The following is a 27,634-nucleotide window of genomic DNA, read 5'->3' on the forward strand; positions in this document are numbered from 1 at the left end:
ACTGTGTATTGTTTTTAGACTACAACTTTTTAGAACTTCTTGTTCAAATCCACTTTGGAGTATAATAGTTAACCTGGATTTTTACACTCAAAGTGTCAAGAGCTCGAACCATATTAACTTGGAATAAATATAGTTACATTTTTAGGAGTCTATTTAAGCTCATAGTTTTTCTACTTTCCAAACTGAACATTGCTGAATTTTTTAAAGGCCTGAAAATCACCTTCTTTATGGCAACCGGGCCCTCTGTTTTCTCCGAACTGGACAGAATAAGTAAGTACTCTTTTTTTCCTGAGGAATTCAAAATGCTCCTTCTAAACAGTAAACAGATAAGGAATACTGCATCTGCACGTGTCTAGAGTTAAATTTCATCTTTACCATAGATCATTTTTCATCTTATGATTGAATAGAACTATAACAGTATAACTTACAAATGACAGAATGTAAATTTCTTAGAATTTTGCCTATTCTTCACTGGCCTCCATCAACTGAAATGCAGATTTCATCATTCCTAGGTCATGTTTTAGATCATTCCTAGACCATCATTCCTGGATTCCTAGAACAGCTGGAGAAAAAGCGGTTTGAGATTTTGTTGGAAGGAAGAAGGTTGTGAAATTGGAAATAGACTAGAAATTGTTATAGGCCCTCTTAGTTTTCAGAGATATTTTATGCTTAATCACTGGTATATTAAATATATATTTTTGTTTTTAGAAAAGCTCTGGGTGATGGGAAAAGGTCAATCATTTTGAAGCCCAGCTGGCCAAAGGTTAGTTATGTGTGTGTTTTGTAGACCCATGTTTGCTGTATCTCAAGTCAGAGAACATTAAACTTTGTAAGAGTTTTAACTGTTCTGTAAACAGGAAGAAATAAATCTTCCATTGTTAAGGTAATTTTTCTAGTACTTGAATCAGTGACCAAGTTGTTGTCGTACAGGGTTCATTCACTTTTCCTGGGCTTGGGAAGTCCCTGAACCAACACACTGCCACTTGTCTCCTCTGCTCTGGCACAGAACTCCGATATGGAATATCCTGATTAGTGTAAACAGCTCCTTATGCCATCCAATTCTTTTTTTTTAATTAACCAAGATGTTGGCAGCACCTGAGTGGAGGTGGTAAGGAGAAGGGGGGAATGCAAGCTTTGGGGACTTTGAGTGGTCTGAATTGACTCCCTGGGTCTTGTATGTAACTGGGTGGGAGAAATGCCTTTGCCTTCATTTCAGTGTGACTTACTCACAGGTAAGGTAAAAAGACTGAAGCTTTAGCACTCCTTTTCATATTTTAGAAATGTGCATTGGGCCCATATTGTGTAACTGCTGAAGCTGTACACTGCTTGTGGTTTTACACAATATGTATCCACAGTATGCATGTGGTTTAAAAAATGAGAGCCTGAAAAGAGACAAGTGAGCGACAAGAGCAAAATGAGTATAGATGTTGTAGTTTTAATGAGAGAAGTCATGAATTGGGCAACTACCCCCCCATTATGATTATGTATTATGATAAGAGGAAAGCTGCAGTTGATATAGAAGGTTGCTATCAATCTGTTTCTCTGAATTTAGTTAATCCTCTAATGTTGACATAATTCTGTCAATTGCATTGCACCTTCATAGTAGAAGATCTGTGCAACTAACTGTATTGTCTATATTTTGAGCCAAGAGAGACTTTTATGATTATTGTAATGGCAGTAATTTTTCTGTAGCGTGATAAGTGCTACATAAGAAATTTGTGTTAAAATCCTTGATTATCTATATACTTCAGATATCCCTAAGATAATAGTGCAGTTAAATGGCTATGTGGAGAAAATAAATGACATATAACAAATTGTGAAATGTGTTTAAATGGCAAAGCTTGCTATGTTAGAAGGCTAAATGAAATGCCTATTATTCTTTGTAGGGGCACTATCGGTTCTGTGATGCACTGTCGCTTTTGGGGGAACACCGAAAGGCCCTAGAAGCCAATGAGAGAGGTCAAGAACTGTGCAGAAATAATCCTGAAGGAATAAAGGACCTTACTCAGCAACACGACAAATTAAAAAAGCAAATGGAAGAAATTAGAGGTAATCTCCCCCTCTCCCCGGCCAGTGGTCTCTAAAATAAAGTAGCTGTAAAATTCTTTGTCTGATAACATTTATTCAGTAACTTCAGAGTGTGTTGTTTTTTTTTATAATTCCTTTAGGTGTGAAACAAACTAAACACAGAATAAAGAAAACAGTATTTCCAAAAAGGTAAGTTAAATTCTAGGTTATATAATATATAAAAGTAAAAAGTCAGGCAATTACTAGTTAAATTACTAGTGCAGATTTGATACCAATAAAGAATTAGCCATGTATAATAGAATACTTGAGTATGTATCTAATAACTGAATTTCTTTAATCTTTAGATGTGTTTATAAGATTAACCTTTTAAAAGAAATTTAGGATTACCCAGAAAGATGACCATCTTCTTGTTCTCAGAATTTAATAACATGAATTAAATTTGTTATTTGTAGATAAATGTCCCTTAAAAAGGGACATAACCCTTTATTCTCTGAGTGCGCTGATTACATTAGGATAGGAAACCTGGGAAGAGTTGCATCATATGAAACTATATGGAGAGGCTGCTCTTAAGAATAACGAGAACAATCAAAAATGAATGCTCCATTGTTGTTGCTTTTGTGTGGTGATCTTTGGTGAATTTAAGAAGCAGGAAGCAGTTGAGGATCCTCAAAATCTTTCCTTACAATGTATAAGTGAAAAGAATAAAGTATGATAGATTGGTTGCAAGTATTTCAATATGTAGTCATTTAGTCTGATACCAGTTCAAACTGATACCAGTTCAAAGCTGTATCATACTATTTATTTGTATTGTAACACAAACTGCACAAAGCTCTTTTCGGTATAAGCAAAATATATGGAGATCTGCTCCTGAGGAGCTTAGACTAAAGTTTGATAGTAGGAAAAGAATAGAGCAGGGGTGTCAAACTTATTTCATACAGAGGATCGAATAGCATTCATGATGCCTGCTGAGGGCTGAAAGTGATGTCATTAGGCAGAAAGTGATGTCATTAAACAGTTCATAATAAAAAATAAGCACTTTTTCTCACTTGGGAACTCATTAACTGCAAATGACAGAAAAGAAAAAATACATATCTTGATCATATTTAAGATATGGGAGAGCTCAGTTTTCAAGTGGGCTGCCCTTTCAGCAGTAACACCTCAGCATAGCTCAGCAGCTGAGAGCCTGAGGGCCGGATAAAAAACTTCTGTGGGCCGCATCTGACACCCCTGGAATAGAGTGTTGGGAGAGGTGAGAATAATGAGGAATATGACTAAATGCACTTGTTCTTATATATCTTCCCCTTGTATTTTCTCTTCTGTCCTCCCCACCCCACTTTGAGAATAGGGAAGGAGCCATGAGTGGTAACACACAGTGCCACAATGCTATGTCATAGAGGCTCCTTCATGTAGCCTCTATGACATGGTTCCAGTCTTATGCAACCTCCTAGTTTTAGAAGTAGGTTATCTGTGAATGCTAGATGCCAGGGTATGGCAACAGGATACACATATCTTGTTGTCTTGTGTGGTCCCTGAGGCATCTGGTGGGCCACTGTGAGATATAGGAAGCTAGACCCAGATAGGTTTTTGATCTGATCCAGCAGGGCTCTTATGTTCTTAAGCTTTAGGCACGGTGTTCTCCTTTCCAACTTTGCTAGAACTGAGAAAGTCTTAGAAGCTGCTTTCAAAATGTTGTTCTGAGGTGGCTTCTAAGTTGGGAGTGCTTGTGCCTATGACTTCCAGCATGCAGCCCTGTCTGCCACAGGGTCAGCAACGCCGGGTGTGTTTATAAGCAAGCATTGTGCTCCACTGCATCTATTATATGCTATTTGTGGCTCAAGGGAGCCCCATCACTTCTGGAGGCTAATGGCAAAAATCTCCTCTTCTGGGAAGAAAGCAAAAAAACAAGACCCAAACTTTCCTCTTCCTGTTTTAAATAGAGAATCTGGGTTCTGAAGTTGGCTGTCAGGGTGTTTCCTACTTCCTTTCTAGAAGAGCAAGAGAGACTTGTTTATTTTAGGGAAGCTTTTAAAATGCAACTGCAGCCAGCAACATTCTACAATCTATCTCTTTGCAGCACGGATAGCTTCTGCTGGCTAACTATAAGAAGCCAGTACAGTATACTCTTCAAGTGAGGGGGCAAGACTGAATGCAGTATAGGACATACTTGTAAGCATGAATTGTTCTTAATGTAAATGTTACAGAAAGCATTTCGTCCAACCTTATGCCTGGTTATAGCTTATTTGATTCACAAAGAAATATTACACAAATATACTTCCACATCCTTAAAGTTTCTTTTGACAATTGATAATAATCTGAGATAAGTTTCTTAGTAATGTTTGCTGCTTTATCAGTGCTGACAAATTTCATTATTTGTTTAGTTCTTTAGACTCTGCTTCAGTCAAAAATCCAGAATCTAAAAAACCTGACAATGAAAAGAAGACTCAGTCTGACTCTCTCAACCATCACTGTCAGCAGAATATGAAAGTAAGTGTTCTTCTATGGCTGACTGTATGTGTGTGCATAACTCCAACAGTGGAGAAAGTGCTGGGGCAGTCTCTGTTGACCTTTTGTATTATACCAATGACTACTATTCCTAGATTAATCCCCATTGTTAGATTTGATTGGATTATTCTCCCATGTTGAGGATTGTGGCTGGATCGTAGTTTGAAAAGCATATTGATAGCCCAGCTTCGTTAGCTGGATCTGTGACAAGAAATGTGCAGGTACTTCTTTAAGGCTGGCGAGAGGAAAGTGAATCAGCAAAGTGAAACTTAGTCGGAAGGTCACCAAAGTGAAACTGAGTGAGTCAGAGAAATGAAACTTAAAGCTGTAGTTTGAAGATTACCAAAGTGAAACTGAGTGGAGTGAAATAGTTGTAATACTCTTCTTCAGTGGGGAGTTCTGTAAAGACAAGGAAAAAAAACAGGTATTAAACTATTGTCTGGGGTTTGATTCACCTGCCTTCTTCGTGCTGGCTGGGTATAGAGTTAACAGCACCTTGAAAATGTGATCCTGCACTGTTTTTGTACCAGATACAGAAATGGCTAATAGAGGCTTCTTATTTAGGTACAGCAACTGTCTGCTTCCTGACAGAGAAGTTCAGCTCCATATAAGTTATAACTCTGAAGTAGTAATATTTGAAATGGGGAAGGGAGAGCTCCCTGTGCTTATGAAGGATTGAATTTCATGGATATGTTTTCCAATGAAATAGCTGCATATTTGGTTTGGGCCTAAGAGTATTTTCCATTCTCATTCTTGCGCTTGGTGACGATGTTATGTGAGGACTTTGTGGTCCATTGCTCACCTGGAAGCGAGTGAACCCATTGATGAAGTTGCTCTCCTCTCTTGCCATTGACTGGCAGCTCTTGAATGCTTCTGTTGTCTGTATTTCACACTCAAGTTAATGAACTTTCCATGCAAGACTTGATTTGTATGGAATTCATTGCTGCCAGTTGTGATGGACACTAGCTTAGATGACTTTAAAAGGGAATTAGATTCATGGAAGATAGACTTGTCAGTAGCTATTAGCTATGCTAGCTAAATCAAGATCCAGGTTCAAAGGCAGCATGGTTCTAAATAAGGGTTGCTGAGGGTGGGAGAAACAGCAGGGGAAGGCTGTTGTCCTCATGTCCTGTTGTGTGCTTTCACGAAACCTCTGGCTGGTCATTGTCAGAAACAGGATGCAGGATTTGATGAGCTCTTTGTGTGATATAGCAGGGGTGCTGTCATATTCTTATTACCTAGGTAGAAATTAGCCAGTCTGTTTCAAGAGCAGCCCTGAAGACTGTTGGGTTGGATCTTTCTGGTTTTCTCTGAAATTACAAATCATCAAGTTTTGGATGAACTCCCACCACTCTTTTTCAAAAATCCCGTTTTTGTAAGATGATTTTTATAAAAATCTTTCACCATTCAGCTGATAATGGCAAATTAACTGTCAAGGGCCACAGAAAATTATTGCCTGAGCTTGTTTTAGAAAGCTTGCTTGGGTTGGGGGGGTGTGTGTGTATTAGTCCTGAATGATGTCTTCTGGAAATATCGCATTGAGTGACAAAATTTGCATTTCAACTTTTTGCAGGTGACTGATGCACCAACTAAAGAAAACAAAGATTGTCTTTCAGATTTTGCAGCAGGTAAGTAAATCTAGAATATATACTTTTCAGCAAAAATGTTCATCTGTGCTAAGCAGTTTATATGAATACAAAAAATGATCATTTGATATTAAAAATGGTTTCAAAGAGGCTCGCAGTCTTAAAAAGTGATACAAGGAACTTATCCACAAGCAACCTCTGAAAAGGAAGCTGTCTTGGATAGTCAGCTCCCTCCAGCTAAGTGTAAGGGAACTGCCACTTAAAAGGTGTGCCTTTCCGTAGTCAGCAGAGGTTATGATAGAAGAAATCTTCTATCTTTATCTTACTATAGATGGTGGATTATTTTATATCCAGTGATCTGGTCTGTTTAACTTGAAACACAATCTGAAACTAGTACTGGCAAAATATTTGTTCTATTCAGAAAGTCTGTTGACAGTTTTTTTTGTGATTAAACACCAGATATTCAAAATAATTAGTAGGAGATTATTGCATAAAACAGTAGGGGATCACAAATATTTGATTCCAAATCCAGTGTATTGGCTCATATGCTGACCGGCATTGTATGATTTACAAGGTTTTCAAACTCTCATAGAAACACATTGTTTACATGCTAGTTAATAAATTACTTCAAAGGGAGATGTTGTCTTTTAAAACAAAATGTAAAATCATAACAAAATTGATGCCTTTGATTCTGTGGGTATCAGTAATAAAATCACTGGTGTCTTCATGAAATACAGGAATGTCCTTAATAAGTTTTCAGAGTTGTGCATTTCATACCATAGGAACATCAGAATTTGTTGACTGGATCAGATAAAAAAACTATTTAATCCAGTATTCTTTTTCTAACAATGATCAACTAGGTGCCTCAACATGAGGTATTTTTTTTTCCCCAAACACAAACTTCAAATTGGATAGAGGATGGGGATACAGGGGGAATTGGGTTTAAAATTTTTAATTTAAAATTTGTGTTTCATTCTTTTTTACAGAACCAAATGAAAATACAGAGAAACCAAGATACAGAATGAGTGATTCTGAAAAGACAAGGTAAACTTCTGTTTGCATTTATTAAGTGAGAGCATTTTAGAATAACTCTGTCTGCAGAAATCTGTATCAGATTCAGAACTTTTCTTTTGAATATGTGTTGGCTTTTTTTTATCGTATTCTCAGTTGAATCAACTGATGTTTGGAAAAAATGAAAGCAGATCTTTGAGTATCCAAAAGCACTTCAGTTATACTTTGTCAAAATGCATGTGAAAGAGAAATTGTATGACTAGTTGCAGGAAATATTTTAGTCGTATTGTTGATCAGGGTCAGTTTTCATAGCCGTCAAAATATAAAAGTGTGAAGATCTTGAAATGTGATTGGAAAGCTCATACTGTAGTGCAGCCATTTTCAACCACAGTGCCATGGCACACTAGGTGTGCCATAGGAATTGGGGGGAAGATCATTTATTAGTAGGGCCAATGGGGCTGTGAGCCCCCACTGGCAGCATGGTGTGCCTTGTCAATTGTCAAAAACCTGATGGTGTGCCCTGACAATTTTAGTGCCTTGTCAGTGTGCCACGAGGTGAAAAAGATTGAAAATTGCTACTGTGGTGAGTCAGCAGAAAGGTCTGTTGAAACAAAATAATTTTTGGAGTATGACATGTGCCTATAGAAGTGATCCCTGAAACCAGCGGTTTTCAAATTCTCCAGGCGTTTGAAAACCATTCTAAGTTCTTGAGGGAGCGGGAGGAGGCAGTGGCGCGATCCCCAGGATCGTGCCGCTCAGGGGGCTGCAGGGAGTTGGGTGCACTTACCCAAGCCTCCTGCAGCCTCCCAGGGGTGTGAGGAGCCCTGTATGAGCCTCTGCAGGGCTTCCTGCAGCTGTGAAAGTGGAGCGCTCCTCTTCCGGTTCACCTCCTCCCTGCCTCCTCGCTGCCCCCTCCCCTCAATGGGGCAGAGGCCAGGGCCCACAGGCTGGGGGGTCGCGATGCCCCAGTCTGAAAAGCCCTGCCTGAAACCATAGTTATCAAACTTGGAATGGCAAGCATAATCTTGTGATTTTTTTTTAACTACAGAGACCACTTAAATTTAAAAATTGATTCTCAAAAACATCCAGACAGACAAGATACTCCCTGTAGTACTGTACATCAGGTAAGAGAATGTGTAAAAATAAACTTATAATGATTTAGTAGGGAAGAGGAGAATGTGACAGTACAAGGGTATGAATTTTAAAAATGTGTGAAGGGCATTTGGAGTTGGGGGAAACCTACAGACGACTATACATCAGCAACCATCAACTTTTATTTAACTAGGACGTTTAGCACCAGTAGTAGTAGAAGATAATGATAATGATAATAATGATAATGCCTCTGACCCTTATGAAACATCCATTATAAGTATGTTATTTGGCAATATCCTAAGTTTGTGAGTTAGGACTGAAAGGCAGAAATAAGGTGCACATATTTTTTCCTATGTTCAGATATCTTTTCTGTATAGATAGGTCGTTATTCCCAACGGGTAACTTTCCACAGTTTCCCTTGATCCAAAGTAAAGGAATTTGTGGATGTCAGCATTGTGTGTTTTGTTATATAGTCAGTCCTTTTTATATGTAAATTCGCTTATCTGCGAAGGGCAGAATTGCCACCTACTGCTCCTTATCTGAGAATACTGTGCCAGTGCAGTGGGGGGATTGGCACAGCTATGAACAGGCAAGTAGGGGTGAGTGGTTGCAGGAGGAGGAGAAGAGTTAGTGGCTTCCTTGTGAGCAGAAGGCAGCACTGGCACACCATACGGGGGGGGGGGGAGGAACAGACGTCTATACAGTATATGGCTGATGGAGGAAGATGTTGCAGTAATCACAATCCAGCCAATTATACTCCTCATTTTTTTAGAAAGCTGTCTGGATTAGGTCAATTTTCTGCATCAAATGTGCATTGGCATTGGTCCATGGAGAAATGTTGGACACGTTTGTGCCCACTTCCAGACTTGCTCCACCATCTTGGCCACCATCTCGGGCTCCAGCTGAACCTTCAGAACACTGAGAATAAGGAAGGGCAGAGATGAGAGGTTTCTGGAAGGCTATCCGAGGGCTGCTCTGGAGCTGGGGCAAGCCCAGGAAAGGAGCCAAGAGACAGGTGAAGGACAAGGAGTGAAGCAATCTCCTCTCCACTGCTGATCTCTGAGGCTTCATTTTTGGGTCAGCAACCTTCAGCAAGTTGAGGGATAGCCAGCATGGAGAAATTGCCATTGCCACAACCTTCAGTGCATTGAAGGATTATCCAGCAAGGAGGAGGAAGCATCAGATGTGGAAGAAGTTGATGAACCCTTGCTATCACCCAGCCCATAGACTCCAAGACTCAGTTCATAGAGTGTATGGTGAAGAGGGTCCCCTAGAACCTAACCCCATTTTTCCCATAGGCTCAGTGATTCAGTATCCACTAATTCAGTATCCACTAGGTTTCCCAGGACCTATTTTTATATAAATAAAAATAAAAACTGGCCCACCTCACCCCAGCACTGTCTGTTCTAGTGGCTGTCTGCTGGTATTCATTTGCATCTTTTTAGATTGTGAGCCCTTTTGGGACAGGGAGCCATTTAGTTATTTGATTTTTCTCTGTAAACCACTTTGTGAACTTTTAGTTGAAAAGCGGTATATAAATACTGTTAATAATAATGTTAATAATAATAATAAAAATAAACTTGTTTGGAGTAAAGGCCAATCGCATCTATCCTTGGCCTGTTGTATGTAGCCAAGTCCACCTAACAAGCTTCATGGTTTGGTATGGGAATTTTCTCTCAGGAGGAAGAGGCTGTTTTATTAAGATGGGCAGTTCCTCCAATGTTTTCTGGTGGCAGAACAAACAAATTTTATCTTTAACTTTTTTTTCTGGAGGAAAGCAGAGTTCCTGCTCCAGCCCTGACCTGTTACTACTGTGGTGTTCCACAAGGTTTCAGATATCTAAGGCTTTCTCCGCTCTCCGATCTGAACTAGATCATTTGGGGATGGATTGGCTGTGGCCATCAAATAAAGCAGTAGGGATTGAAACCCCATTTAATTGCTGTAGTGGCTTTCAAACTGTGGGTTGTGACCCATTGGTGGGTTGCAACCCAATTTTGGTGGGTCATGTAGTGCAGAGCCTTCAATGAAAACACAGGTGATGGAAAGATCAGATAACCAATTGCTTTAAGCTCCGAGGATATTCAAAAATCAGATAGCTGCTAATTGCCCTGCAAAGAGCTCAGCTCGTGCAGTTTGCAAGTATGTGTGAATATAGGGATGTTGCTGATTTTTTTCTGTTGGCATAGGTGTCTTAGGGCCCAATCCTATCCAACTTTCCAGCACCAGTGCAACCACAATGCAGCAACAAATGTTCCCATACCTTGAGGAGGACTCTGTGACTGCCTCTCCACCACAGGATGCAGTGCATGCCCCATTGGCATGACTGCACCGGCTCTGGAAAATTGGATAGGATTGGGCCCTTAGTTGATGCCTAATAAAGGATTCCAAAAAACCAAGAAGGTTTTATGGGTTATATTTTTCTGGGGAGAAATGGAAAAGGAAAGAGCTTTCATTAAAGGTCATTACGAGAAATAGATCACGTTTTTTGTAAAACATTATTTAATGTAAATAAAAACAAAAAAGTCTCATACACTAAGGTGGGTCTCAGTAGAGTGTCATTTTAAAAAGTGGGTCCTGGTGCCGAAAGGTTTGGGAACCTCTGACCTACTGGATTCTGCTAGGAGTCAAATTCTGGTCAAACAGGCTGCATACTATTTTTGATATGGTATAGACAACATTCCTTTCTGACTTAAGATTGACTTTTGCAGGGGAATTTAACACTAGTAACATTGAAGAATTGTATACTAGATGGATGTACATCTTTGATGGATAATCGTTTTCACAATGCTGAACAGTGCTTTGCACAATTATTGAATATTCTAGACGCATCCCATCTACAGGTAATGTGAATAATGCCATGGTCTGTTAAAAATGATTTAGCTTGAAATAGTAGATGTATAAGGAGACTCTCAGATCTTAATTTGAACAATCGATAACCACTGAAAACAGAATAAGGGCCCAGTCGTATCCCACTTTCCTGTACTGATGTAGCCATACCAACACGACATGCTCTGCATCCTTGGTGACAGGACAGTCACGGAGGCCTCCTAAAGGTAAGGGAACATTTATTTCCTTACTTCATGGCTGCATTGTGGCTTCATCAATGCTGGAAAGTTGAATGGGATTGGGCCATAAGATACTAGCAGAATGGTTTCAGTATATGAAGGAAGGGGCCCTAGGTTGTTTGTGTTCTGTGTAGAAGGAGAAAGCAACTTTCACATTACTGGCATCATGATGAATTGTGAAATTGATGGATTGTCTTCAAACCAACTAGATATTTTCTAAGAATTGGGATAAGACTGGTTTGGATTCAAAGAATAATGAATGAAGGGAGGAGACAATGGCTTAGTGCTATTGTATGAATTATCTTGCGGGACTGCTAGTACAGGCTTCTTGCCTTGCTGAGGGCACAGTTTATTGCAGGTTGCATTGCAGCATGTGGTGAGTAAGGGCAGGTACAGGCTGTAAATTATAAATAAATTAGATAATGAGATTTGGAAAAGAACTCGTCTTGGAAGGAGATTCATGTTTGCAGGAGAAACCCTTCTGCTTCTGTTCCTGGGGTACAAGGCTAGGCTGCTAACCATAGTGTATTTCATTCTGAATGTTCACGTTTTCTTGCCTGCTGTTTCATATTTTTCATATTGCTTTCAGCAACTGAATCTTGCTCTTATTGACTATGTTGTGGTCATCTATGGATATGCTACTGCCCTCCTTGGAATAGGACAGTCTGAGGTAATGCATCTAGCTGTTATGTGCGTTGACAGTTTATTGAAATGCAAGTTGAGGGTGGGCGAGTCCTTACCTGAACTTACTAACTCAGATGTTGATGATGACTTTTCCTTCTAAGGAAAGTATCATGAGTGAAGAGTGGGGCAAACTTGTGTCGTGTTCTTATATGTAACAATTTTCAAGTATCAAAATCCTGCACTCCATATTCTGCTAGGTTCTATTTTATTTTTTTTTTGTCATTCAGACCCATTTTTCAGACATTCTTTCTGGTTTCTTGTGTATTCATAAGAACATTTTTTTTTTTCCTAAGAATATTGGATAAAACCAAGGAGGTCAAAGGGCTGTAGGTGAGGGTTCTAGGAACCAGGACTGCTGTATGGCTCAAAATATTTTTCTAAACCTCATGGGTTTTGGGCAAAATTTCTTAAGTGTGTTTAGCAATACAGTGGACCCTCATTATCTGCAAGGGTTCCATTCGTGGAACCTTGTGAATACCAAATTTTGCATGAAACAAAGTCACACAAAATTTGGGTCCATCAAGCTCTGAACGTGACCGGAGCCTTTCCCTGGTTGTGCCTGGAGTTGTTCTGAGGCCTGTGGAGGCTGCCACAGCCTCCATGGACCTCAAAATGGTCTCTAGAGGTCCTAGAAGGGCAATTCCTGTTTTGGGGTGAAAATCGGAAGTGCCTTTTTAGGTCCTCCAGAGACCTTTCTGAGGCCCGTGGAAGCTGTGAATGCAAAACCAGAAGTGGTCATGCTTGCAATTTTGAGGGTCTCCACAGCGTGGGCAGCCCTGTGGAGGCTGGCGCAGGGGCTCCCTGCGCCCCTGGGAGGCTGCTGCAGGCTCAAGCCCCTGCGCCCCTCCAAAGCGGTGTGGTTTAGTGTGTCATGTTGTTACCTTCCCTCCACTCCTGGACACACTTACTCAAACTCTCTGTGAAAGTTTGAGAACTGCTGACTTAGTGTATTTGTAGAAAATAGCTATTCAATTACTGCATTTCTATCCAGCCCTTTGCTCAAGCAATTCAGGGCAGCACACATCATTCTCTCTCCCATTTATCTTTTCAACAACCCTGTACAGTAGGTTAAACTGAGAGATGACTTTCCAGAGTTTAGCCACTTGAGATTCGTGTCTCAGTAGGGAATTGAATCTGGGGGTCTCAGGGTCCTAGTCTAACTACTACACTGCAATAACTACTGTAAATGTTGTATAATGTTATAGATTTGCTGTTTTCAGAGACAGTACCAATATCTTATTGAAATGCTTATATAGGATAAAATGTCTGCTAAATACAAACACGCATGCCATAAGAATCTGTACTTATAGTTTTAAAAATGTATGATTTGTATTGATATAAGCTGAGCAAAAATCACCTACATAGGAAAACATGGTGGTGTTTTTTTTTCCTCTTTAGAATTTGTTCATTTCATATATATGGAGTAGGAAGCATAAAGCCTTGTTGAAGAAGCTAGTTGATAAGAGGATGGATGAATGGGGCACTTTCAGGAGGCATGAAATTAACTTGAGTGATCCTTCTTCAGGTCATCTTTGGATCATCTTAAGTAGATAAATGTGAAAGGTGTGTGTATTTAAAATGATTGTCAAACTGTTTAATTTATTTCATAGGAACTAACCAAAGCTGAAGACCAATTTCATAAGATCACTGAGCAGTATGAGAAAGTGAAATTTAATTGCTTAGCACATTATGGAATTGGAAGAGTATATTTGAGGCAAAACAGGTGAGTAGTACATGTATGTTGAATTTTTGCTTCTTAAAAAAAGATATAATTTCCCTAAGTAAGGGTATTGAATGTTCTTTAACCAGCTGATCTTTTAAATATCTTGTGTAATATTTGAACCTGCTAGATTAGTTTGTTTGATTACTGTGAAGCACTAGAAAAAGTAGTTGATGATGGGGGAAAGAGAGGGAAGCATGTTCTGGGAAGAGCTAATTTGTTCCATGAGTGTAAAATCAGAGAAATGCAGAGGTGTATTTGTTTAGCTGTCTACTGATAGTGGTCCTTACGGGGAGGTGTTTTTCCCACCATCGATTCTCTTTAACTCCACTCATTCTTATGAACTTATGTGCCTAATGAAAGATTTAAACATGTCAATACTCTTTGATTGAACATGAAAGGTGCATCCTGGACAGTTGCATCTGATTTCTTGGGGCCTTTTTCATTAGGAAAATTCCTAGTCAAATTGCCTTCTATCTGTATAAGCCCCTGAAAGAAAGAAGCATGCTCAAGTCCATGATATACATACTAATAGCCTGTACTGGAGAAGCTTCCAAATTTGCTTATCTTGCCTTGCTTAGTCTTGCTTTTCCCCTAAGTAGTGATGATTCCATCATTACTCCATTAGTTCAGTGCTACAATACTTCTCATTACTTCTCATTTGCTTTCCGTGGTTACTTTTTGCAAAGCAAGTGAATGGACTATTTCTCTTGATGACTTATAGGAGAATGCTTTAAGTTTGCCTACTTGGTCCAAGGAAGATAGTTCAGGGGGGAAAGAGAATTGATGAAACAGAGTAGTTGTCATGAACAGAGGTTAAAAACAGTTTTTGTTTTTTTTTGTGAAATTGGATACAATTCAGACTGCAGGCGTCTATCCAAAACTGTTTAATTTTTTTTTTAAGCGTGAGAAGGCAGTTTAGTTTGAAATTCCCTCTGACTTGGGTGTTATCAAAAGAGTAGTTAAGCAGCTCAAAAATACATGTAAGGGCAAGTTCCTAGCCATTCATTGTGTAAGGTGGAGCTCAAAGCACTGAACTGTATCACTACTGAATTGTGCTGCTGGTCTATTTGAGTGAAAGATTGCTGCCAAAGTGCCCTTTGCAAATATATCCAATTTTGTTTGAGATTTGTTGTCTCTGATTGACACTCTGTCAGAACTTAGGGCAGGATTACTCAAAATAGAGTGAGGCCCTGGTAAGCTAGAGACTAGTGGCAGGGGAAGAATAACTTGATGGGTTAGGGTGCCAGGTTAGAAACTTTTGAGACTGCCAAAGTGGTAACGGTAGCAACGTGGACTTTTATGTTGGCAAGGGGAGAACAAATTGGCTCTCTGCTGTGTTAGGAAGGGGAGAGTTTGAAGTGGAGTGTTCCCCTCGTTAGAAAGGCAGAAAAGTGATTAGCTATAACTAGCCACAGTCTTTTACTTTCTGTGTTCATACTATTAAACTTTTGGGGGGGGGGGGATTGGAATAATATTCATCTGCTTTGAGTTCCAAAATATGACATAAGTCTATGTTGGGGACACTTGGATAAAAGAGAATGTGATGTACCACTTAAGTTTTTTTTTTCTTTATAATATAGATTTTTGGAAGCTATGGACCAATTCATGAAATCAAAGATCATGATCAGTCATAAGATTGTGCCTGGTGTATTAACCTGGCCTACAACATCACTAGTTATTGAAGAGACTCGGACAGAGAAATTGCAGGTGAGTGTGCTGTCTTGAAAATAAAACTGACAGTAGGCCACTTGCCTGTTGCCTGTCAGGGATTAATTGAGACTTAATCATGGATTGCATCAAGAGGAAATTTAGGAAAGCAGAAAAACTTGCACTTCTTGCTTGCGTAGATGCTGGCATCTTTGTATGATTGATGGTCTCCATCCACTTTAGATGGTAGGATTTCTAGATGCTGCGTCTCTTCCTTGGAGGTATCCAGGTTATTCTGTCTCTTTGGTTTTCAAAGACATTTTTCTTGTCTCCCCAACCAATTGATTTAGCTACTTATATAGGGTGAGGTTGCTAGCACTCTGCCTAACCTCAAGTTGTGCAAAAGTATTGATTGCCCCAAAATGCTGACCTGGATCCGTCCAAGTCACAGTAGTGGCAGACATAGGGTGCCATCCTGACTTTCACTTCTTCATGATCTGGAGCTTCTGCCATGAATAGAAGAAGTGTTCCACTCTTGCAAGGACCCTGCCTGTAAGTGAAGTGCTTTCCTCTGTTCACTGAGTGAACTTCTGTTTGGTGAGTGAACTCCTTATGGATGCCACCTTTAAAAAGGAAAGGTTCCATTGCTGCTGTTCTTCTCACAGCCCTGCTTTAGTTTTGCCTCTGACTTGAGGGCCTGTCTGTGACATATTGGGGTGGTTGCTCATCTCCTAGGTTGCTGGAGGCATGCACTCAATGCATGAATACATTCTATCTCTGTAGTTGCTGGAAACCCAGGACCCAATCCTATCCAATTTTCCAGCCGCAGTGCAGCCCCATGGTAAGGGAACAAATGTTCCCGTACCTTGAGGAGGCCTCTGTGACTGCCTCCCCACCATAGGATGCAGTGTATGCCCCATTGGCACAGGTGCACCAGTACTGGAAAATTGGATAGGATTGGGCCTCCAGTCTCTACAAAAGTATCTCTCAGTTGTGAACAGGGGCTATTTGGGAGAGTGGAGTCTCTTGTGCCTTACCTAGAATGCAATATGACCACTGGTGGTAGAAAGTTTCACATGAATTGCCTTTTGCTGAATTGGAGCTGTGTTGGTTATGCCGAAAAATCATGGAAAACCTGAGCTGTCTTAAATATATAACAATCAAGATCAACAGATCTGTGCCAACATAAGTGGAGAAGACTGCTTTAAATATCCCTTCATGTGTCACCACTAAGGCAGGCATTTTCCTGTGGCTTTTTCCTGCTAATTGGGTAAGAGGCACTTTTTCAAGTGGGTGCTCCTTTTTTTAGCAAGGGGAGAGTAACTGGCCCACCTCACCCCAGCACTGTCTGTTCTAGTGGCTGTCTGCTGGTATTCATTTGCATCTTTTTAGTTTGTGAGCCCTTTTGGGACAGGGAGCCATTTAGTTATTTGATTTTCTCTGTAAACCGCTTTGTGAACTTTTAGTTGAAAAGCGGTATATAAATCCTGTTAGTAATAATAATAATAATAATAATAATTTTTCCTACCTTACTGTGATAATGTTAGAAAGCCTGATACCATGTGGGTGGAGTGTGTCATACGTGTGATAGTTGTCTAGTCAGAGCAATTAGGAGTAGAAAGAATAGAAGACAGATTTTCCTTCTAAAGAGGGGGAAAAATAAAGAGAAATTACAGTGTTCAGTGTTGTATGATTTTAAAAAGTTTAAGAGTACAGTGTTTACCTTGGATTTTGCTTGTTTACAGGATATGTTGGAGGATCGTATTACTGAATGCAAGTTTTATCCAAATCCAGATGCAGTTTGTCGCTACCAGCAGTGCCAAGCACGTAAAATGGAAATATATTTTAGTGATCCAGACTTTAAGGTAAATGTGAAGGGTTGCAAAAAAAAAAAAAAATCTTGCAAAGTATTGACATAGCCTTAAGAGACTTGTGAAAACCCATGTTTATTAGCAATAGCTATTATTGCTATACAGTAGTAGCTTTTTGTTTTCAGAGCTCTCACATTCCTTTGGTCTCCAAATTTCAGGGTTTTATACGTGTTAAGTGTTGTGAAAAGTGTACAGTGGAGTTTCATGTGAGCTGTTGGAAGAAGTTGAAAACAACAAGATACAATGATAAAAATGACAAGGTAACATTCAGCTTTTAATGAGGAAGCACTGGTTAGTGTGGTGTTGAGTGCCTTTGCATAAGATACCAATTTTTGCATTGAAGAACAAGCGAGAGATAGAAATGCAGAGTAGTGCATGTTTAGGATATTTGCTGCATTGTTGAAGAACATACTTTGTTCTAGTTCTGCAGAGTAAACACAAGAAGAGAAAATGTTAGAATCTGAGTCATGTAGGGTTTTGCCATTCAAAGAATGTAACAGGAAGCCAAGCCTGGGGAAAGAGTTTTAATTTCTTATAGGAGATGTGGTGATGATGATGATGATGATGATACAGGTATTTATAAACCGTCTTTCTTGGTCGTCAGATTTCTCCTCAGACTTTAATCCAAGGTGGTTTACATAGGCAGGCTGTTCCAAACCCCTGTAGGGATTTTTACAGTTAAATAGTTCTAGTCTTTCATAGAACGCCTTGTTCCAGCTGGATTCCTTCCTGGCCTGGCCTCTCTCTGGCCCTTCGCCTCCCACGCTCCACTTGATGGCAACTCCTCTCTGCCACCGAGGATCAGCTCATTAGTATATCAGCGTGTCGTCAGTTCTCGGATACTTTCGGTTGTTTTTGAACTGGCAGCCTCAGATCTTCAGGCATACAAGGCGGCTGCTCTACCAACTGAGCCAGACCTCCTGCCTCCTGATAGTCTCTCAGTTTGTTCTGATGGTAGTTAGTCCACAGAGTTTGGTTATTTGAGCACCCAATTTGAGGTTAAGAACATAAGAAGAGCCCTGCTGGGTCAGGCCAAAGGCCCATCTAGTCCAGGAATCTCCCTCTCAATGGCCCACAAGATGTTTCTGGGAAGACCACAAATAGGAGAGAAAGGTATATTTCTCTCCCACCGTTGCTCCCTTGCACCCAGTATTCTGGGAGAGAAATGGTGGAAGAGAAGCATGCTATCCTCTCTTGCTTATGGAGTTCCCATTTTAACAAATATCTGGTTTTAATATCTGCTGTCATGAAATTAGCTGCTAAATTTGGTTCTTTCAAGAAAAATAAGGCCGGTGTTTCAAACTATTTGCTGCAGTTAGTTCCTGGGAGTAAATACAGAAGGGCCTGTGAATGTGTCATAATCAGAATTGTGTACTGAATAACAAATGAATACTGGATAGAAGAATGCCAGTAAACAAGAGTCATTCCTTTGTGTAAAATTGTAGTGGAAAGTGCTGTGCCGCTCTCCCACTCTTCATTTACAGATATATTACATGGCATCTTCTAGATTAGCGATTTTGAAACTTTTTCATCTCATGGCACACTGACAAGGTGCTAAAATTGTCAAGGCGCACTATTCAGTTTTTTTACAAGGCACACCACACTGCTGGCCAGGGGTTCCCATCCCCCGTGGTCCTACTAATATACGACCCTCCCCCAAACGCTTGTGGCATACCTGCAGACAATTTGCAGCACACCAGTGTGTCATGGCACAGTGGTTAAAATCCCTGTTCTAGATAATCTAGCACAGCGTTCCTGAAGGTTTATCCTCTGCTATAAAACTTCACATGGTCCATCTATTCGAAGTACCACCTGCAGTAATTGGCGATAACATCATCGCCATTTCTGGATTTGTTGGCCAGATGTGACACAACAAACAGGAGGGCTTTTACAAGCACATAAAAGCATGCTTTGGAGCTCTGCGCACTGAGCCAAGCCTCCTACCACTGTTGGTTGTGTCCCGTGCCTGGTCTTGCTGCTGGGTGGCAGGGATCCAGGGGTCCTGCAAGTACCACCAGACACCGAATCAAGTACCACTGGTGGTACCTGTACCACTGGTTGAGAAACACTGCTCTCAACGTAGTGTGTGTCTTACCTAGTGTGTGTAAGTAAAGATGCTTCTGAGCATTGAATTAATTTAATATGTTTACAAAATTTAAAGTCGTCGGTGCTTTTTATGAGAAAAATAAAGGTGGATTTTCTGCTCTAAGTCAGAAATGAAACATTCTGAGCTCATAAATTAAAAATTATGTATTTTGCCATTAATGTAGGACTTTCCTCTTCAGTTTGGATACAATTGTTCTGAAGTTGATAATCAAAACTTAAAAGAACAAGTTTTTTTATAAACAAAATGATGAATGTATAATGTGGCTATTTAGCCAATATTTAAATCCCATTTTTGAAAATAAAATGTACAGTCAGTTGTATTTACAGTGAAGTCACAGGCATGTTGTTTTCTGCTGACATCCATAGGATTTTCTTCAAGAGCTGTGTTTTACTCCAGATTGTAGAGGTCTAATTTCTAAAATTGTAGTCTTCAGTGCATCTGGTATTCTCAAATGTGAGGTAAGAATGAATTGTTCTTCATCCATGTTATTCTGAAGATAGAACCAGTGACACTGTGTTAAGTTAAATTCTGGCATTTGGCGTTCCTCCAACAAGACAATCCTATTCATGTATACTCAGAAGCAAGTCTCACTGTGTTCAGTGGGGCTTACTCTTAGGAAAGTGTGTATAGGATTGTAATCCAGATTCCCATGTGTCGTAAACTTAGGGGGGTTTGGGGTGCTCAGAGTCCTTGGTTCTCGAACCCTAAAGCCCTCAAGGCCCCTCTGCTCAGTAGTACTGCCACCACCCTGTATGTGCCAGTGCCTCAGTCCAGGGACACTGAGACCCTCTAGGCTTAATTCTATCCCTTGCAGGCACTGAGCTCTTTCTCCAATTAGAGCTTCAGTCCTCAAGTTACTAGATCTCAATGAGCATTTGGTAGCTTGCTGAACGGCTAGACAGGATTCTGAACCCTTGTCCCCAACAGACAATGGAACAGCTTAGTAAAAGATATTTTAGTTTATTAAGTACATAAGGTTACATAAGGTTATAGTAAGTCAGCAAATGCTGGAGGCATGAACATCTAGGAAACATATCAGCAATAAAATAATAAAGCTAACTGGCTTTCTCTATTAATCCCTATCTCTCACCTGGGTCAGTTACTCTTGTAGATCTCTTAGCTCCAGGGCTACCTATGAGGCCACGTGCCCATGGTGGACAATGGAGCTCAAAAGTGTGCAGGATGTTGCACCCAAAAATTCTGTCCAAGAAAGAACCGGACACACCCCTTGGGCACTCATTATTATACTTCTCATGCTAATAGTACTGAGGTGACTTCATACTGTTTAGACTGTCCAATCAGAAACTTTTGAGAACAGAACCTTCCCGAAGTTAGCCTGGTTGCTAGCCCCTCATAGTTCTTTACCCCTCCCAACCAAAGATCCACAGCTGCACTCCATCACATTTGATCAGGCGCCTCTCTGTCTACTAAGGTGCTAAACATTCCAATGCATTGTAATTCTTGTTACCTGTCCTTTCTGGCCAGCAAAGGAGAGACAACAATCTTTTTGTTTATTTACTCACATTCTTGCAGCTAGGAACTGCTAGCAACTTCTCAGTTCCATTCTCTTGGTGTGGTTCAGGCTTCTACTGCCATCCTAGGCCTAACATGTACATATTCATGACACCATGATTCGAGAAAGTATTGCTTTTTTGAAAAAAAAATTCAGTATTTTATGTTTAGAATTTCTATAGCTCATCCTACCCCAGTTTGAGACAGTTAACTTTCATATAAAATAAAACCTAAGGCAAACTATAAAATAATCCGGTAAAACGGAAAAGTAGTAATTAAACAATTAGCTATATAAAAGTAATGAAACGATTGTTGAAATTAAAAGGTTTTCCCTTGCATCTGTAAAGCGCAGACGTGGTTGGGGCAGTCTTAATTGCAGTTAGTCTGCATGTAGTGCCAACTATGGTTAAGAGAAGCAAACAATGGAAGTGGTGTTCCTTCTCTCCCCCTTCCCAATTCAAAGTGAACTTCTCCTTGGTTGAGGTTGAACCCCATGGTTGAAAGTGGAACGCAGAACAGAAGTAGATTTAAACATGGACGATGAAAAGAAACCGGTTATAATCTGTAATGCATACATTTGTTTTAAGTGTGTAGATAGATTTTCTTTATGCATAACATTCCAACTAGTGCTTCCGCCATTAGAAGATTCGTCTGTGAGTGGAAGTAGTATTCTATTCTGTTGTTGTTTTTTCCTCCTTTCTAGTTTGAACATAAAATAAAAATCAAGACTCCACCAAGACCCATTGTTAAACAGAAATGCTCAAGGTAAGTTTCCAAACTATCCAAGTAATACAGTCTTCTTGTTAGTGTTGTTGGTTGATAAGAGAGGTGGGATTATAATGGGATAAGATGGGTGTTCTTGCTGAAATGCTGTTTCCTGGAATGGGAGGCCCGTGGGGGCTCCTCATAGAATGATCCAGCAGCCATCTTGCAACATGAGCCTCAAACATGAGTGATCCCTGCAAGGACTGCAAGGCTTTGGAATGTCACGTTTGAGGAAATGGCTGGTCGTGTTTGTGTTCAGCTTTGCATTGTAGTTGGCTTAATGAATTTCAAGGGATGGGTCTCACCCTTAGTTTTAAATTCTATTTTTAATTGGGTATGTATTTTCACTTATGTTAGTGTTTGCCAAACTTTTTTGACTACAACCCTAAATACAGTTTTTTCTCCCAATTGGGCAACCTGTGGAATTGATACATCATGATGATAAAAACGTTCTAAGTACTGAGAAGGAAGCCACAAAGGGCTTCCAGCTGTGTGCGCAACTTACAGGGAATGCTGCTTCCCACAGCCCTTGTTTGGTTCATGACCTTTGGTTTGGGAACCACTGACTTAAGTTCACTTATTCATAGTGCAATAATTTTATCTAGCTAAGCTGCATTGTAGTGTCCTTGGTTACGGAAGATCTTAACCAAGCTTCATGTTCTACTGTATTCAAGTGTAAAACTGAAGGTTTGTTTTGATTCTTGAAGACCAGTTCATGTTCAATAATGGCCACCATGTGCGATCCTCAGGAGCATGTGGCATTGATGCTAAATTCATGTTTGGTGTATGCTCATGCAGAGATGCAGTTTCTATGATCATATATACATATGGGAGCTGTATATGTGGCCGCTCACATACAGTCATTTGAAGAGCCCCTGGGATTGTGCAAATCGTGGTACCTATATACTCATGTATGAAGTTCCCTTATGGAGGAGTTGGTTCATTCAAGGGCACATTCATATTATTTGGTTGTTTCTCAAATGCTTAATGTCTCTGAAACGTTGGTAGCTTTGGTGGAGAAATTTTATGTGCTGGTTTTTAAAAAACTTATTTTGGGGCTTCACAATTGTCTTATCAGTTCTAGGAACCTACAAATGAAACAACGAAAAAAATTAAAGAGAAAATACATGAGAGAAGTAGCCACACACTCCACAAAGGACTGTACTGAAGAATCTCAAAGAGGAAACAGTGCACCAAAATATGATGGTCATAAAGGTATATAAATCCCCTTAAAAATTATTATATATATAGTGTTGTACATGTCCCTGGAGGCTGATAGTAATTGTATTTATTTCATTTTAGGAAGTGTTCAGAAATGGTTATTTGCTGGAGATGCAGTTTTGCAGCATATTATACAGAATTCTGAGAAAATAAAGACAGGTGTACACGATGCCTTCAAACTTCTTAATGAGTTGCTTTCATGGTGGGTAATTAGTGAAGAGGATTACGCAGTGTATTCTACAAGTAGCATTTCATCAAGTGAAATAATGGAACAGCTCATAAACTACTTAATTCAGAAAAAAAGTAGAGTGAAGACAAGGATTTTTGTTCATGTTTTAAGTGAGCTTGACGAAGTGGATCCCAAACTACATGACTGGATGAAAAATCTTGACAGTAACGGTAGGCCATATTTTCTTTGACTATATGAGAATTTAAACTTTAGGGAAAGCAGTTCAATAATTTTACTCTTTAATGGTTACTGTGTACTCTAGTACATTATGGTCCAAACATTTAAATTTAAATTTTAATGACTTTTTAAAATAGAATGTAGTATAAATTGAAATATATCTGAACAGTCTCAGTGTGAAGTTAACACCAAACTGTTGGTGATATGTCTGGCTATTCCCCCTCAGTTGTTGTTCTCTAGCACTTCATTTCACAAGCAATATTCTAGTTTGGGAATAACCCAAGTCTATTCCAGTCTATAATAAAGGGGTGCTGTTGAAGAGTGAATCACCTGAGAGAATCTTGCCTTACCAGTGGCATTCACTGTGTGGTGTGTAAACTTGATTGATTTGGGGTGCCATAGATTTCGAGTCCAGTCATCCATTGTAGGTAGTTATGACTCTGTCCAATATTTTTGCAAGCAAATTTTGGACAAATAGTAAATATAAGCAGTAATACACTGCTCAAAACAATAAAGGGAACACTTATACAACACAGCCGAGATCTGAATGAACGAAATATGCCTATTAAATACTTTGTTCCTGACATAGTAGAATGTGCTGACAACAAAATCACACAACAATCATCAATGGAAATCACATTTATTAACCCATGGAGGTCTGGGTTTGGTGTCATACTCAAAATTGAAGTGGAAAAACACATTACAGGCTGATCCAACTTCGATGTAATGTCCATAAAGCAAGTCAAAATGAGGCTCAGTAGTGTGTGTGGCCTCCACATGCCTGTATGACCTCTCTACAATGCCTGGGCATGCTCCTGATGAGGTGGTGGATAGTCTCCTGAGGGATCGCCTCCCAGACCTGGACTAAAGCATCCGCCAACTCCTGGACAGTCTGTGGTGCAACGTGGCGCTGGTGGATGGAGCGAGACATGATGTCCCAGATGTGCTCAATTGGATTCAGGTCTGGGGAATGGGTGGGCCAGTCCATAGCATCAATGCCTTCATCTTGCAGGAACTGCTGACACACTCCAGCCACATGAGGTCTAGCATTGTCCTGCATTAGGAGGAACCCAGGGCCAACCGCGCCAGCATATGGTCTCACAAGGGGTCTGAGGATCTCATCTCGGTACCTAATGGCAGTCAGGCTACCTCTGGCGAGCACATGGAGGGCTGTGCGGCCCCCCAAAGAAATGCCCCACACCATTACTGACCCACTGCCAAACCGGTCATGCTGGAGGATGTTGCAGGCAGCAGAACGCTCTCCCTGCCGTCTCCAGACTCTGTCACGTCTGACACATGTGCTCAGTGTGAACCTGCTTTCATCTGTGAAGAGCACAGGGTGCCAGTGGCGAGGTTGCCAATCTTGGTGTTCTCTGGCAAATGCCAAACGTCCTGCACGGTGTCGGGCTGTCAGCACAACCCCCACCTGTGGACGTCAGGCCCTCATACCACCCTCATGGAGTCTGTTTCTGACCGTTTGAGCAGACACATGCACATTTGTGGCCTGCTGGAGGTCATTTTGCAGGGCTCTGGCAGTGCTCCTCCTGTTCCTCCTGGCATGAAGGCGGAGGTAGTGGTCCTGATGCTGGGTTTTTGCCCTCCTACAGCCTCCTCCACGTCTCCTGGTGTACTGGCCTGTCTCCTGATAGCGCCTCCATGCTTTGGAAACTACACTGACAGACACAGCAAACCTTCTTGCCACAGCTCGCATTAATGTGCCATCCTGGATGAGCTGCACTACCTGAGCCACTTGTGTGGGTTGCAGACTCTGCCTCATGCTGCCACTAGAGTGACAGCACTGCCAGCATTCAAAGGTCACCCAAACATCAGCCAGAAAGCATAGGGACTGCGAAGTGGTCTGTGGTCACCCCTGCAAAACCACTCCTTTATTGGGGGTGTCTTGTTACTTGCCTATGATTTCCACCTGTTGTCTACTCCCATTTGTGCAACAGCATGTGAACTTGATTGCCAATCGGTGTGGCTTCCTAGGAGGACAGTTTGATTTCACAGAAGTGTGATTGACTTGGAGTGACATTGTGTTGTTTAAGTGTTCCCTTTATTGTTTTGAGCAGTGTAGTTTCCCATATAGTTTTCCTAAGGACATACTTTACAGTTTCTTAGAAGAATTGCTGTAGATCTTAATATGATTAGATGTCTGCTAATGGTTTGTATCCAGAAATCCTGCTGCCTGAGTTGAATGTGTATCTTCTGTATGTATTTATGCCAGACTCTTAAGTCATTATGGAGGAGGCTCCCCTGAAACAGAAACAATTTTTGGGAGGGATTGGGTATATGCAGATGGAATATGTTTGGGATTGGTATCTTTGTCTGATGCCATGCTGAAGAATAATTTAAAGACAGTTGATCACAGATATTGTTGATAGATTATTGTATCTTAACATTGTAGTCTTGTGCATGTTTACTCAGAAGTAAGTTCACTGAATTCAGTGGAGCTTACTCTCAGGAAAGTGTGTATAGCAGTGTTTCTCAAACTGTGGGTTGCGAGCCACCAGGTGGGTTGCGAGCCAATTTCAGGTGGGTCCCCATTCATTTCAATATTTTGTTTTTAGTATATTAGACTTGATGCTCCCATGGTATGTGACTGCATTTGTGGAAAGTTACAGAACTGTACTTTTAACAAGCTACTCTGTATATTCTTTTAATAATGATAGTAAATGGGAATTACTCCTGGATAAGTGTAGGTAGGATTGCAGCCTAGGATTCTAAAAAAATTTTCTGCTTGATGATGTCACTTCTGGTCATGACATCACTTCTGGTGGGTCCTGGACAGATTCTCTTTCTAAAAAGTGGGTCCAGGTGCTAAATGTGTGAGAACCACTGGTGTATAGGTTTGCAGTCTAATCCAAACCATAAAATGTGCATCTGTATGAAAGTCTCTTTGAAACATCTGTTAAGATATTCATCTTTACACAGTATAGAATGCCTTTTCTACCTATATAAATTACAGCAGTTTGTTTTATATGAGTTCAATTATTCTGCTTAAATTTTTGTTTTGCAGGTTTAAAAGCTTCGGAAATATTTCTTCACCATTATGGACATTATGTTTTAGAACTTGAGCTTAGTTTGGTAGCAGTTCTTTGGAATGAGAAATATGGCATTAAATTAAACAGTATGTTCACCTGCTTATCTGAAGATGTGAATGAAAAGCTAGACTACTTTGAAGGCTTATCACTCATGGAATTTCGTTGTTTTCTATGGCTATTAGAAGAGAACAGAGAGAATTTTCCATTGTTTCATCAACCTTTAGATGAATATTTTGATAAAATGGGTAAGTGTGCTAAGATGAACACCTGTGATACGTGTGCATGTCTGTCTGTCATCTGCCTGATACTTATTTATGCATTCTATGCCAGAATAAATTCCCAGGAGTCTGGTGTCCATCTTGAAGAGGAAGGAGAAGCTGATGTATGTTTGTAAAAGAGGTTTTAGGTTTAGCTTCTTATGTAGACGCATAGACTGCTTCCTTGAGAGGAAAAGGGCATGACTTCTTGTGGTTGTGAGAAAAGTGAACTGGGATTCACTGTTTAGGACTGGGTGAGCAGTGCAGAATGTTCAGCCCACACAGAAAATGATATGCAAAATTTTAGCCCAAATCATATTCTTCGTTTAGGTGAGGGTACTGTTTCTGGATCACCAGAAACTTCCAGGGGGATGGGCTTCAAGTAAGTGAGCAAGCTAAAATATAGTAACTTGTAAGCATTACGTAGTAACTGATCTGTTGTTTAGCTTGTTGGATATAAATTGTTTTTGAATTCAGTGTAGTGCATTCATGACTAACTTGTCATGTTGAATTTCTAGTCAGGCCCTAGGCTTGACCACCTTACTCTTGGTCAGGGCCTTAGGACTTATTAGGTTGAAGTGATCATTTGTATTTTGTTGGAAGAATTCTGTCCTCTTATCAAATCTCAAAGTGATATAATTATTTTAATGGCAGTATTAGATACCTTTATAGCATAATTTTAAGCACCAGTGTAAGAGGGCTGGGTATTTTCCCTAACTTAGAGCAATATTTTTGGGGGTGGGGTGGGGCTTTTGAAATTATTTATGTGCTTCCATCTTACATTTTAAAAAAAATATTTACGTTTATTTTTAAATAGATAATCCTTTTACTGTATTAAAGAAGCAAGACATTGAAACTACTTCAGTAAGTTTGGGTTTCTTTTGTTAATCTTTCTTGAAATTGTAACATGAATACGACCTTTGGGAGACTATTTACATAAGTAAATCTTATGGTTTTAGAAAAATGCATGATCATTGGCAAAACGGGCCAAGTGACTTCCATAAATATTCTCATTTCCATGATTTCAAGAACATTTACATTTCAGTATGTCAGAAGTGTAAATGTCCAAAGGTATGTTCATACACTTCTCACTTGGAATCACAGGATTAAATC

The 27,634-nt window shown here is 40.1% G+C and overlaps 1 protein-coding gene across 4 annotated transcripts in view; it reads left to right on the top strand.

The window, feature by feature from the left end:
* TTC3 (tetratricopeptide repeat domain 3) overlaps positions 1-27,634 on the top strand; it is a 71,930-nt gene that overhangs the window by 15,565 nt on the left and 28,731 nt on the right. For all 4 annotated transcript variants that reach the window (XM_066621170.1, XM_066621171.1, XM_066621172.1 and 1 more), the window contains exons 10-29: positions 208-270; positions 709-763; positions 1,887-2,049; positions 2,169-2,217; positions 4,407-4,512; positions 6,104-6,158; positions 7,103-7,160; positions 8,176-8,251; positions 10,928-11,059; positions 11,874-11,954; positions 13,579-13,691; positions 15,272-15,398; positions 17,084-17,203; positions 17,368-17,469; positions 19,682-19,774; positions 21,532-21,593; positions 22,672-22,808; positions 22,896-23,213; positions 26,240-26,509; positions 27,339-27,385. In XM_066621170.1, the coding sequence (XP_066477267.1) occupies positions 208-270; positions 709-763; positions 1,887-2,049; positions 2,169-2,217; positions 4,407-4,512; positions 6,104-6,158; positions 7,103-7,160; positions 8,176-8,251; positions 10,928-11,059; positions 11,874-11,954; positions 13,579-13,691; positions 15,272-15,398; positions 17,084-17,203; positions 17,368-17,469; positions 19,682-19,774; positions 21,532-21,593; positions 22,672-22,808; positions 22,896-23,213; positions 26,240-26,509; positions 27,339-27,385 (2,227 nt within the window). The remainder of the gene's footprint in view (positions 1-207; positions 271-708; positions 764-1,886; positions 2,050-2,168; positions 2,218-4,406; positions 4,513-6,103; positions 6,159-7,102; positions 7,161-8,175; positions 8,252-10,927; positions 11,060-11,873; positions 11,955-13,578; positions 13,692-15,271; positions 15,399-17,083; positions 17,204-17,367; positions 17,470-19,681; positions 19,775-21,531; positions 21,594-22,671; positions 22,809-22,895; positions 23,214-26,239; positions 26,510-27,338; positions 27,386-27,634) is intronic.

This window comes from Tiliqua scincoides, chromosome 3, assembly GCF_035046505.1.
Source record: "Tiliqua scincoides isolate rTilSci1 chromosome 3, rTilSci1.hap2, whole genome shotgun sequence".
Taxonomy (NCBI): domain Eukaryota; kingdom Metazoa; phylum Chordata; class Lepidosauria; order Squamata; family Scincidae; genus Tiliqua; species Tiliqua scincoides.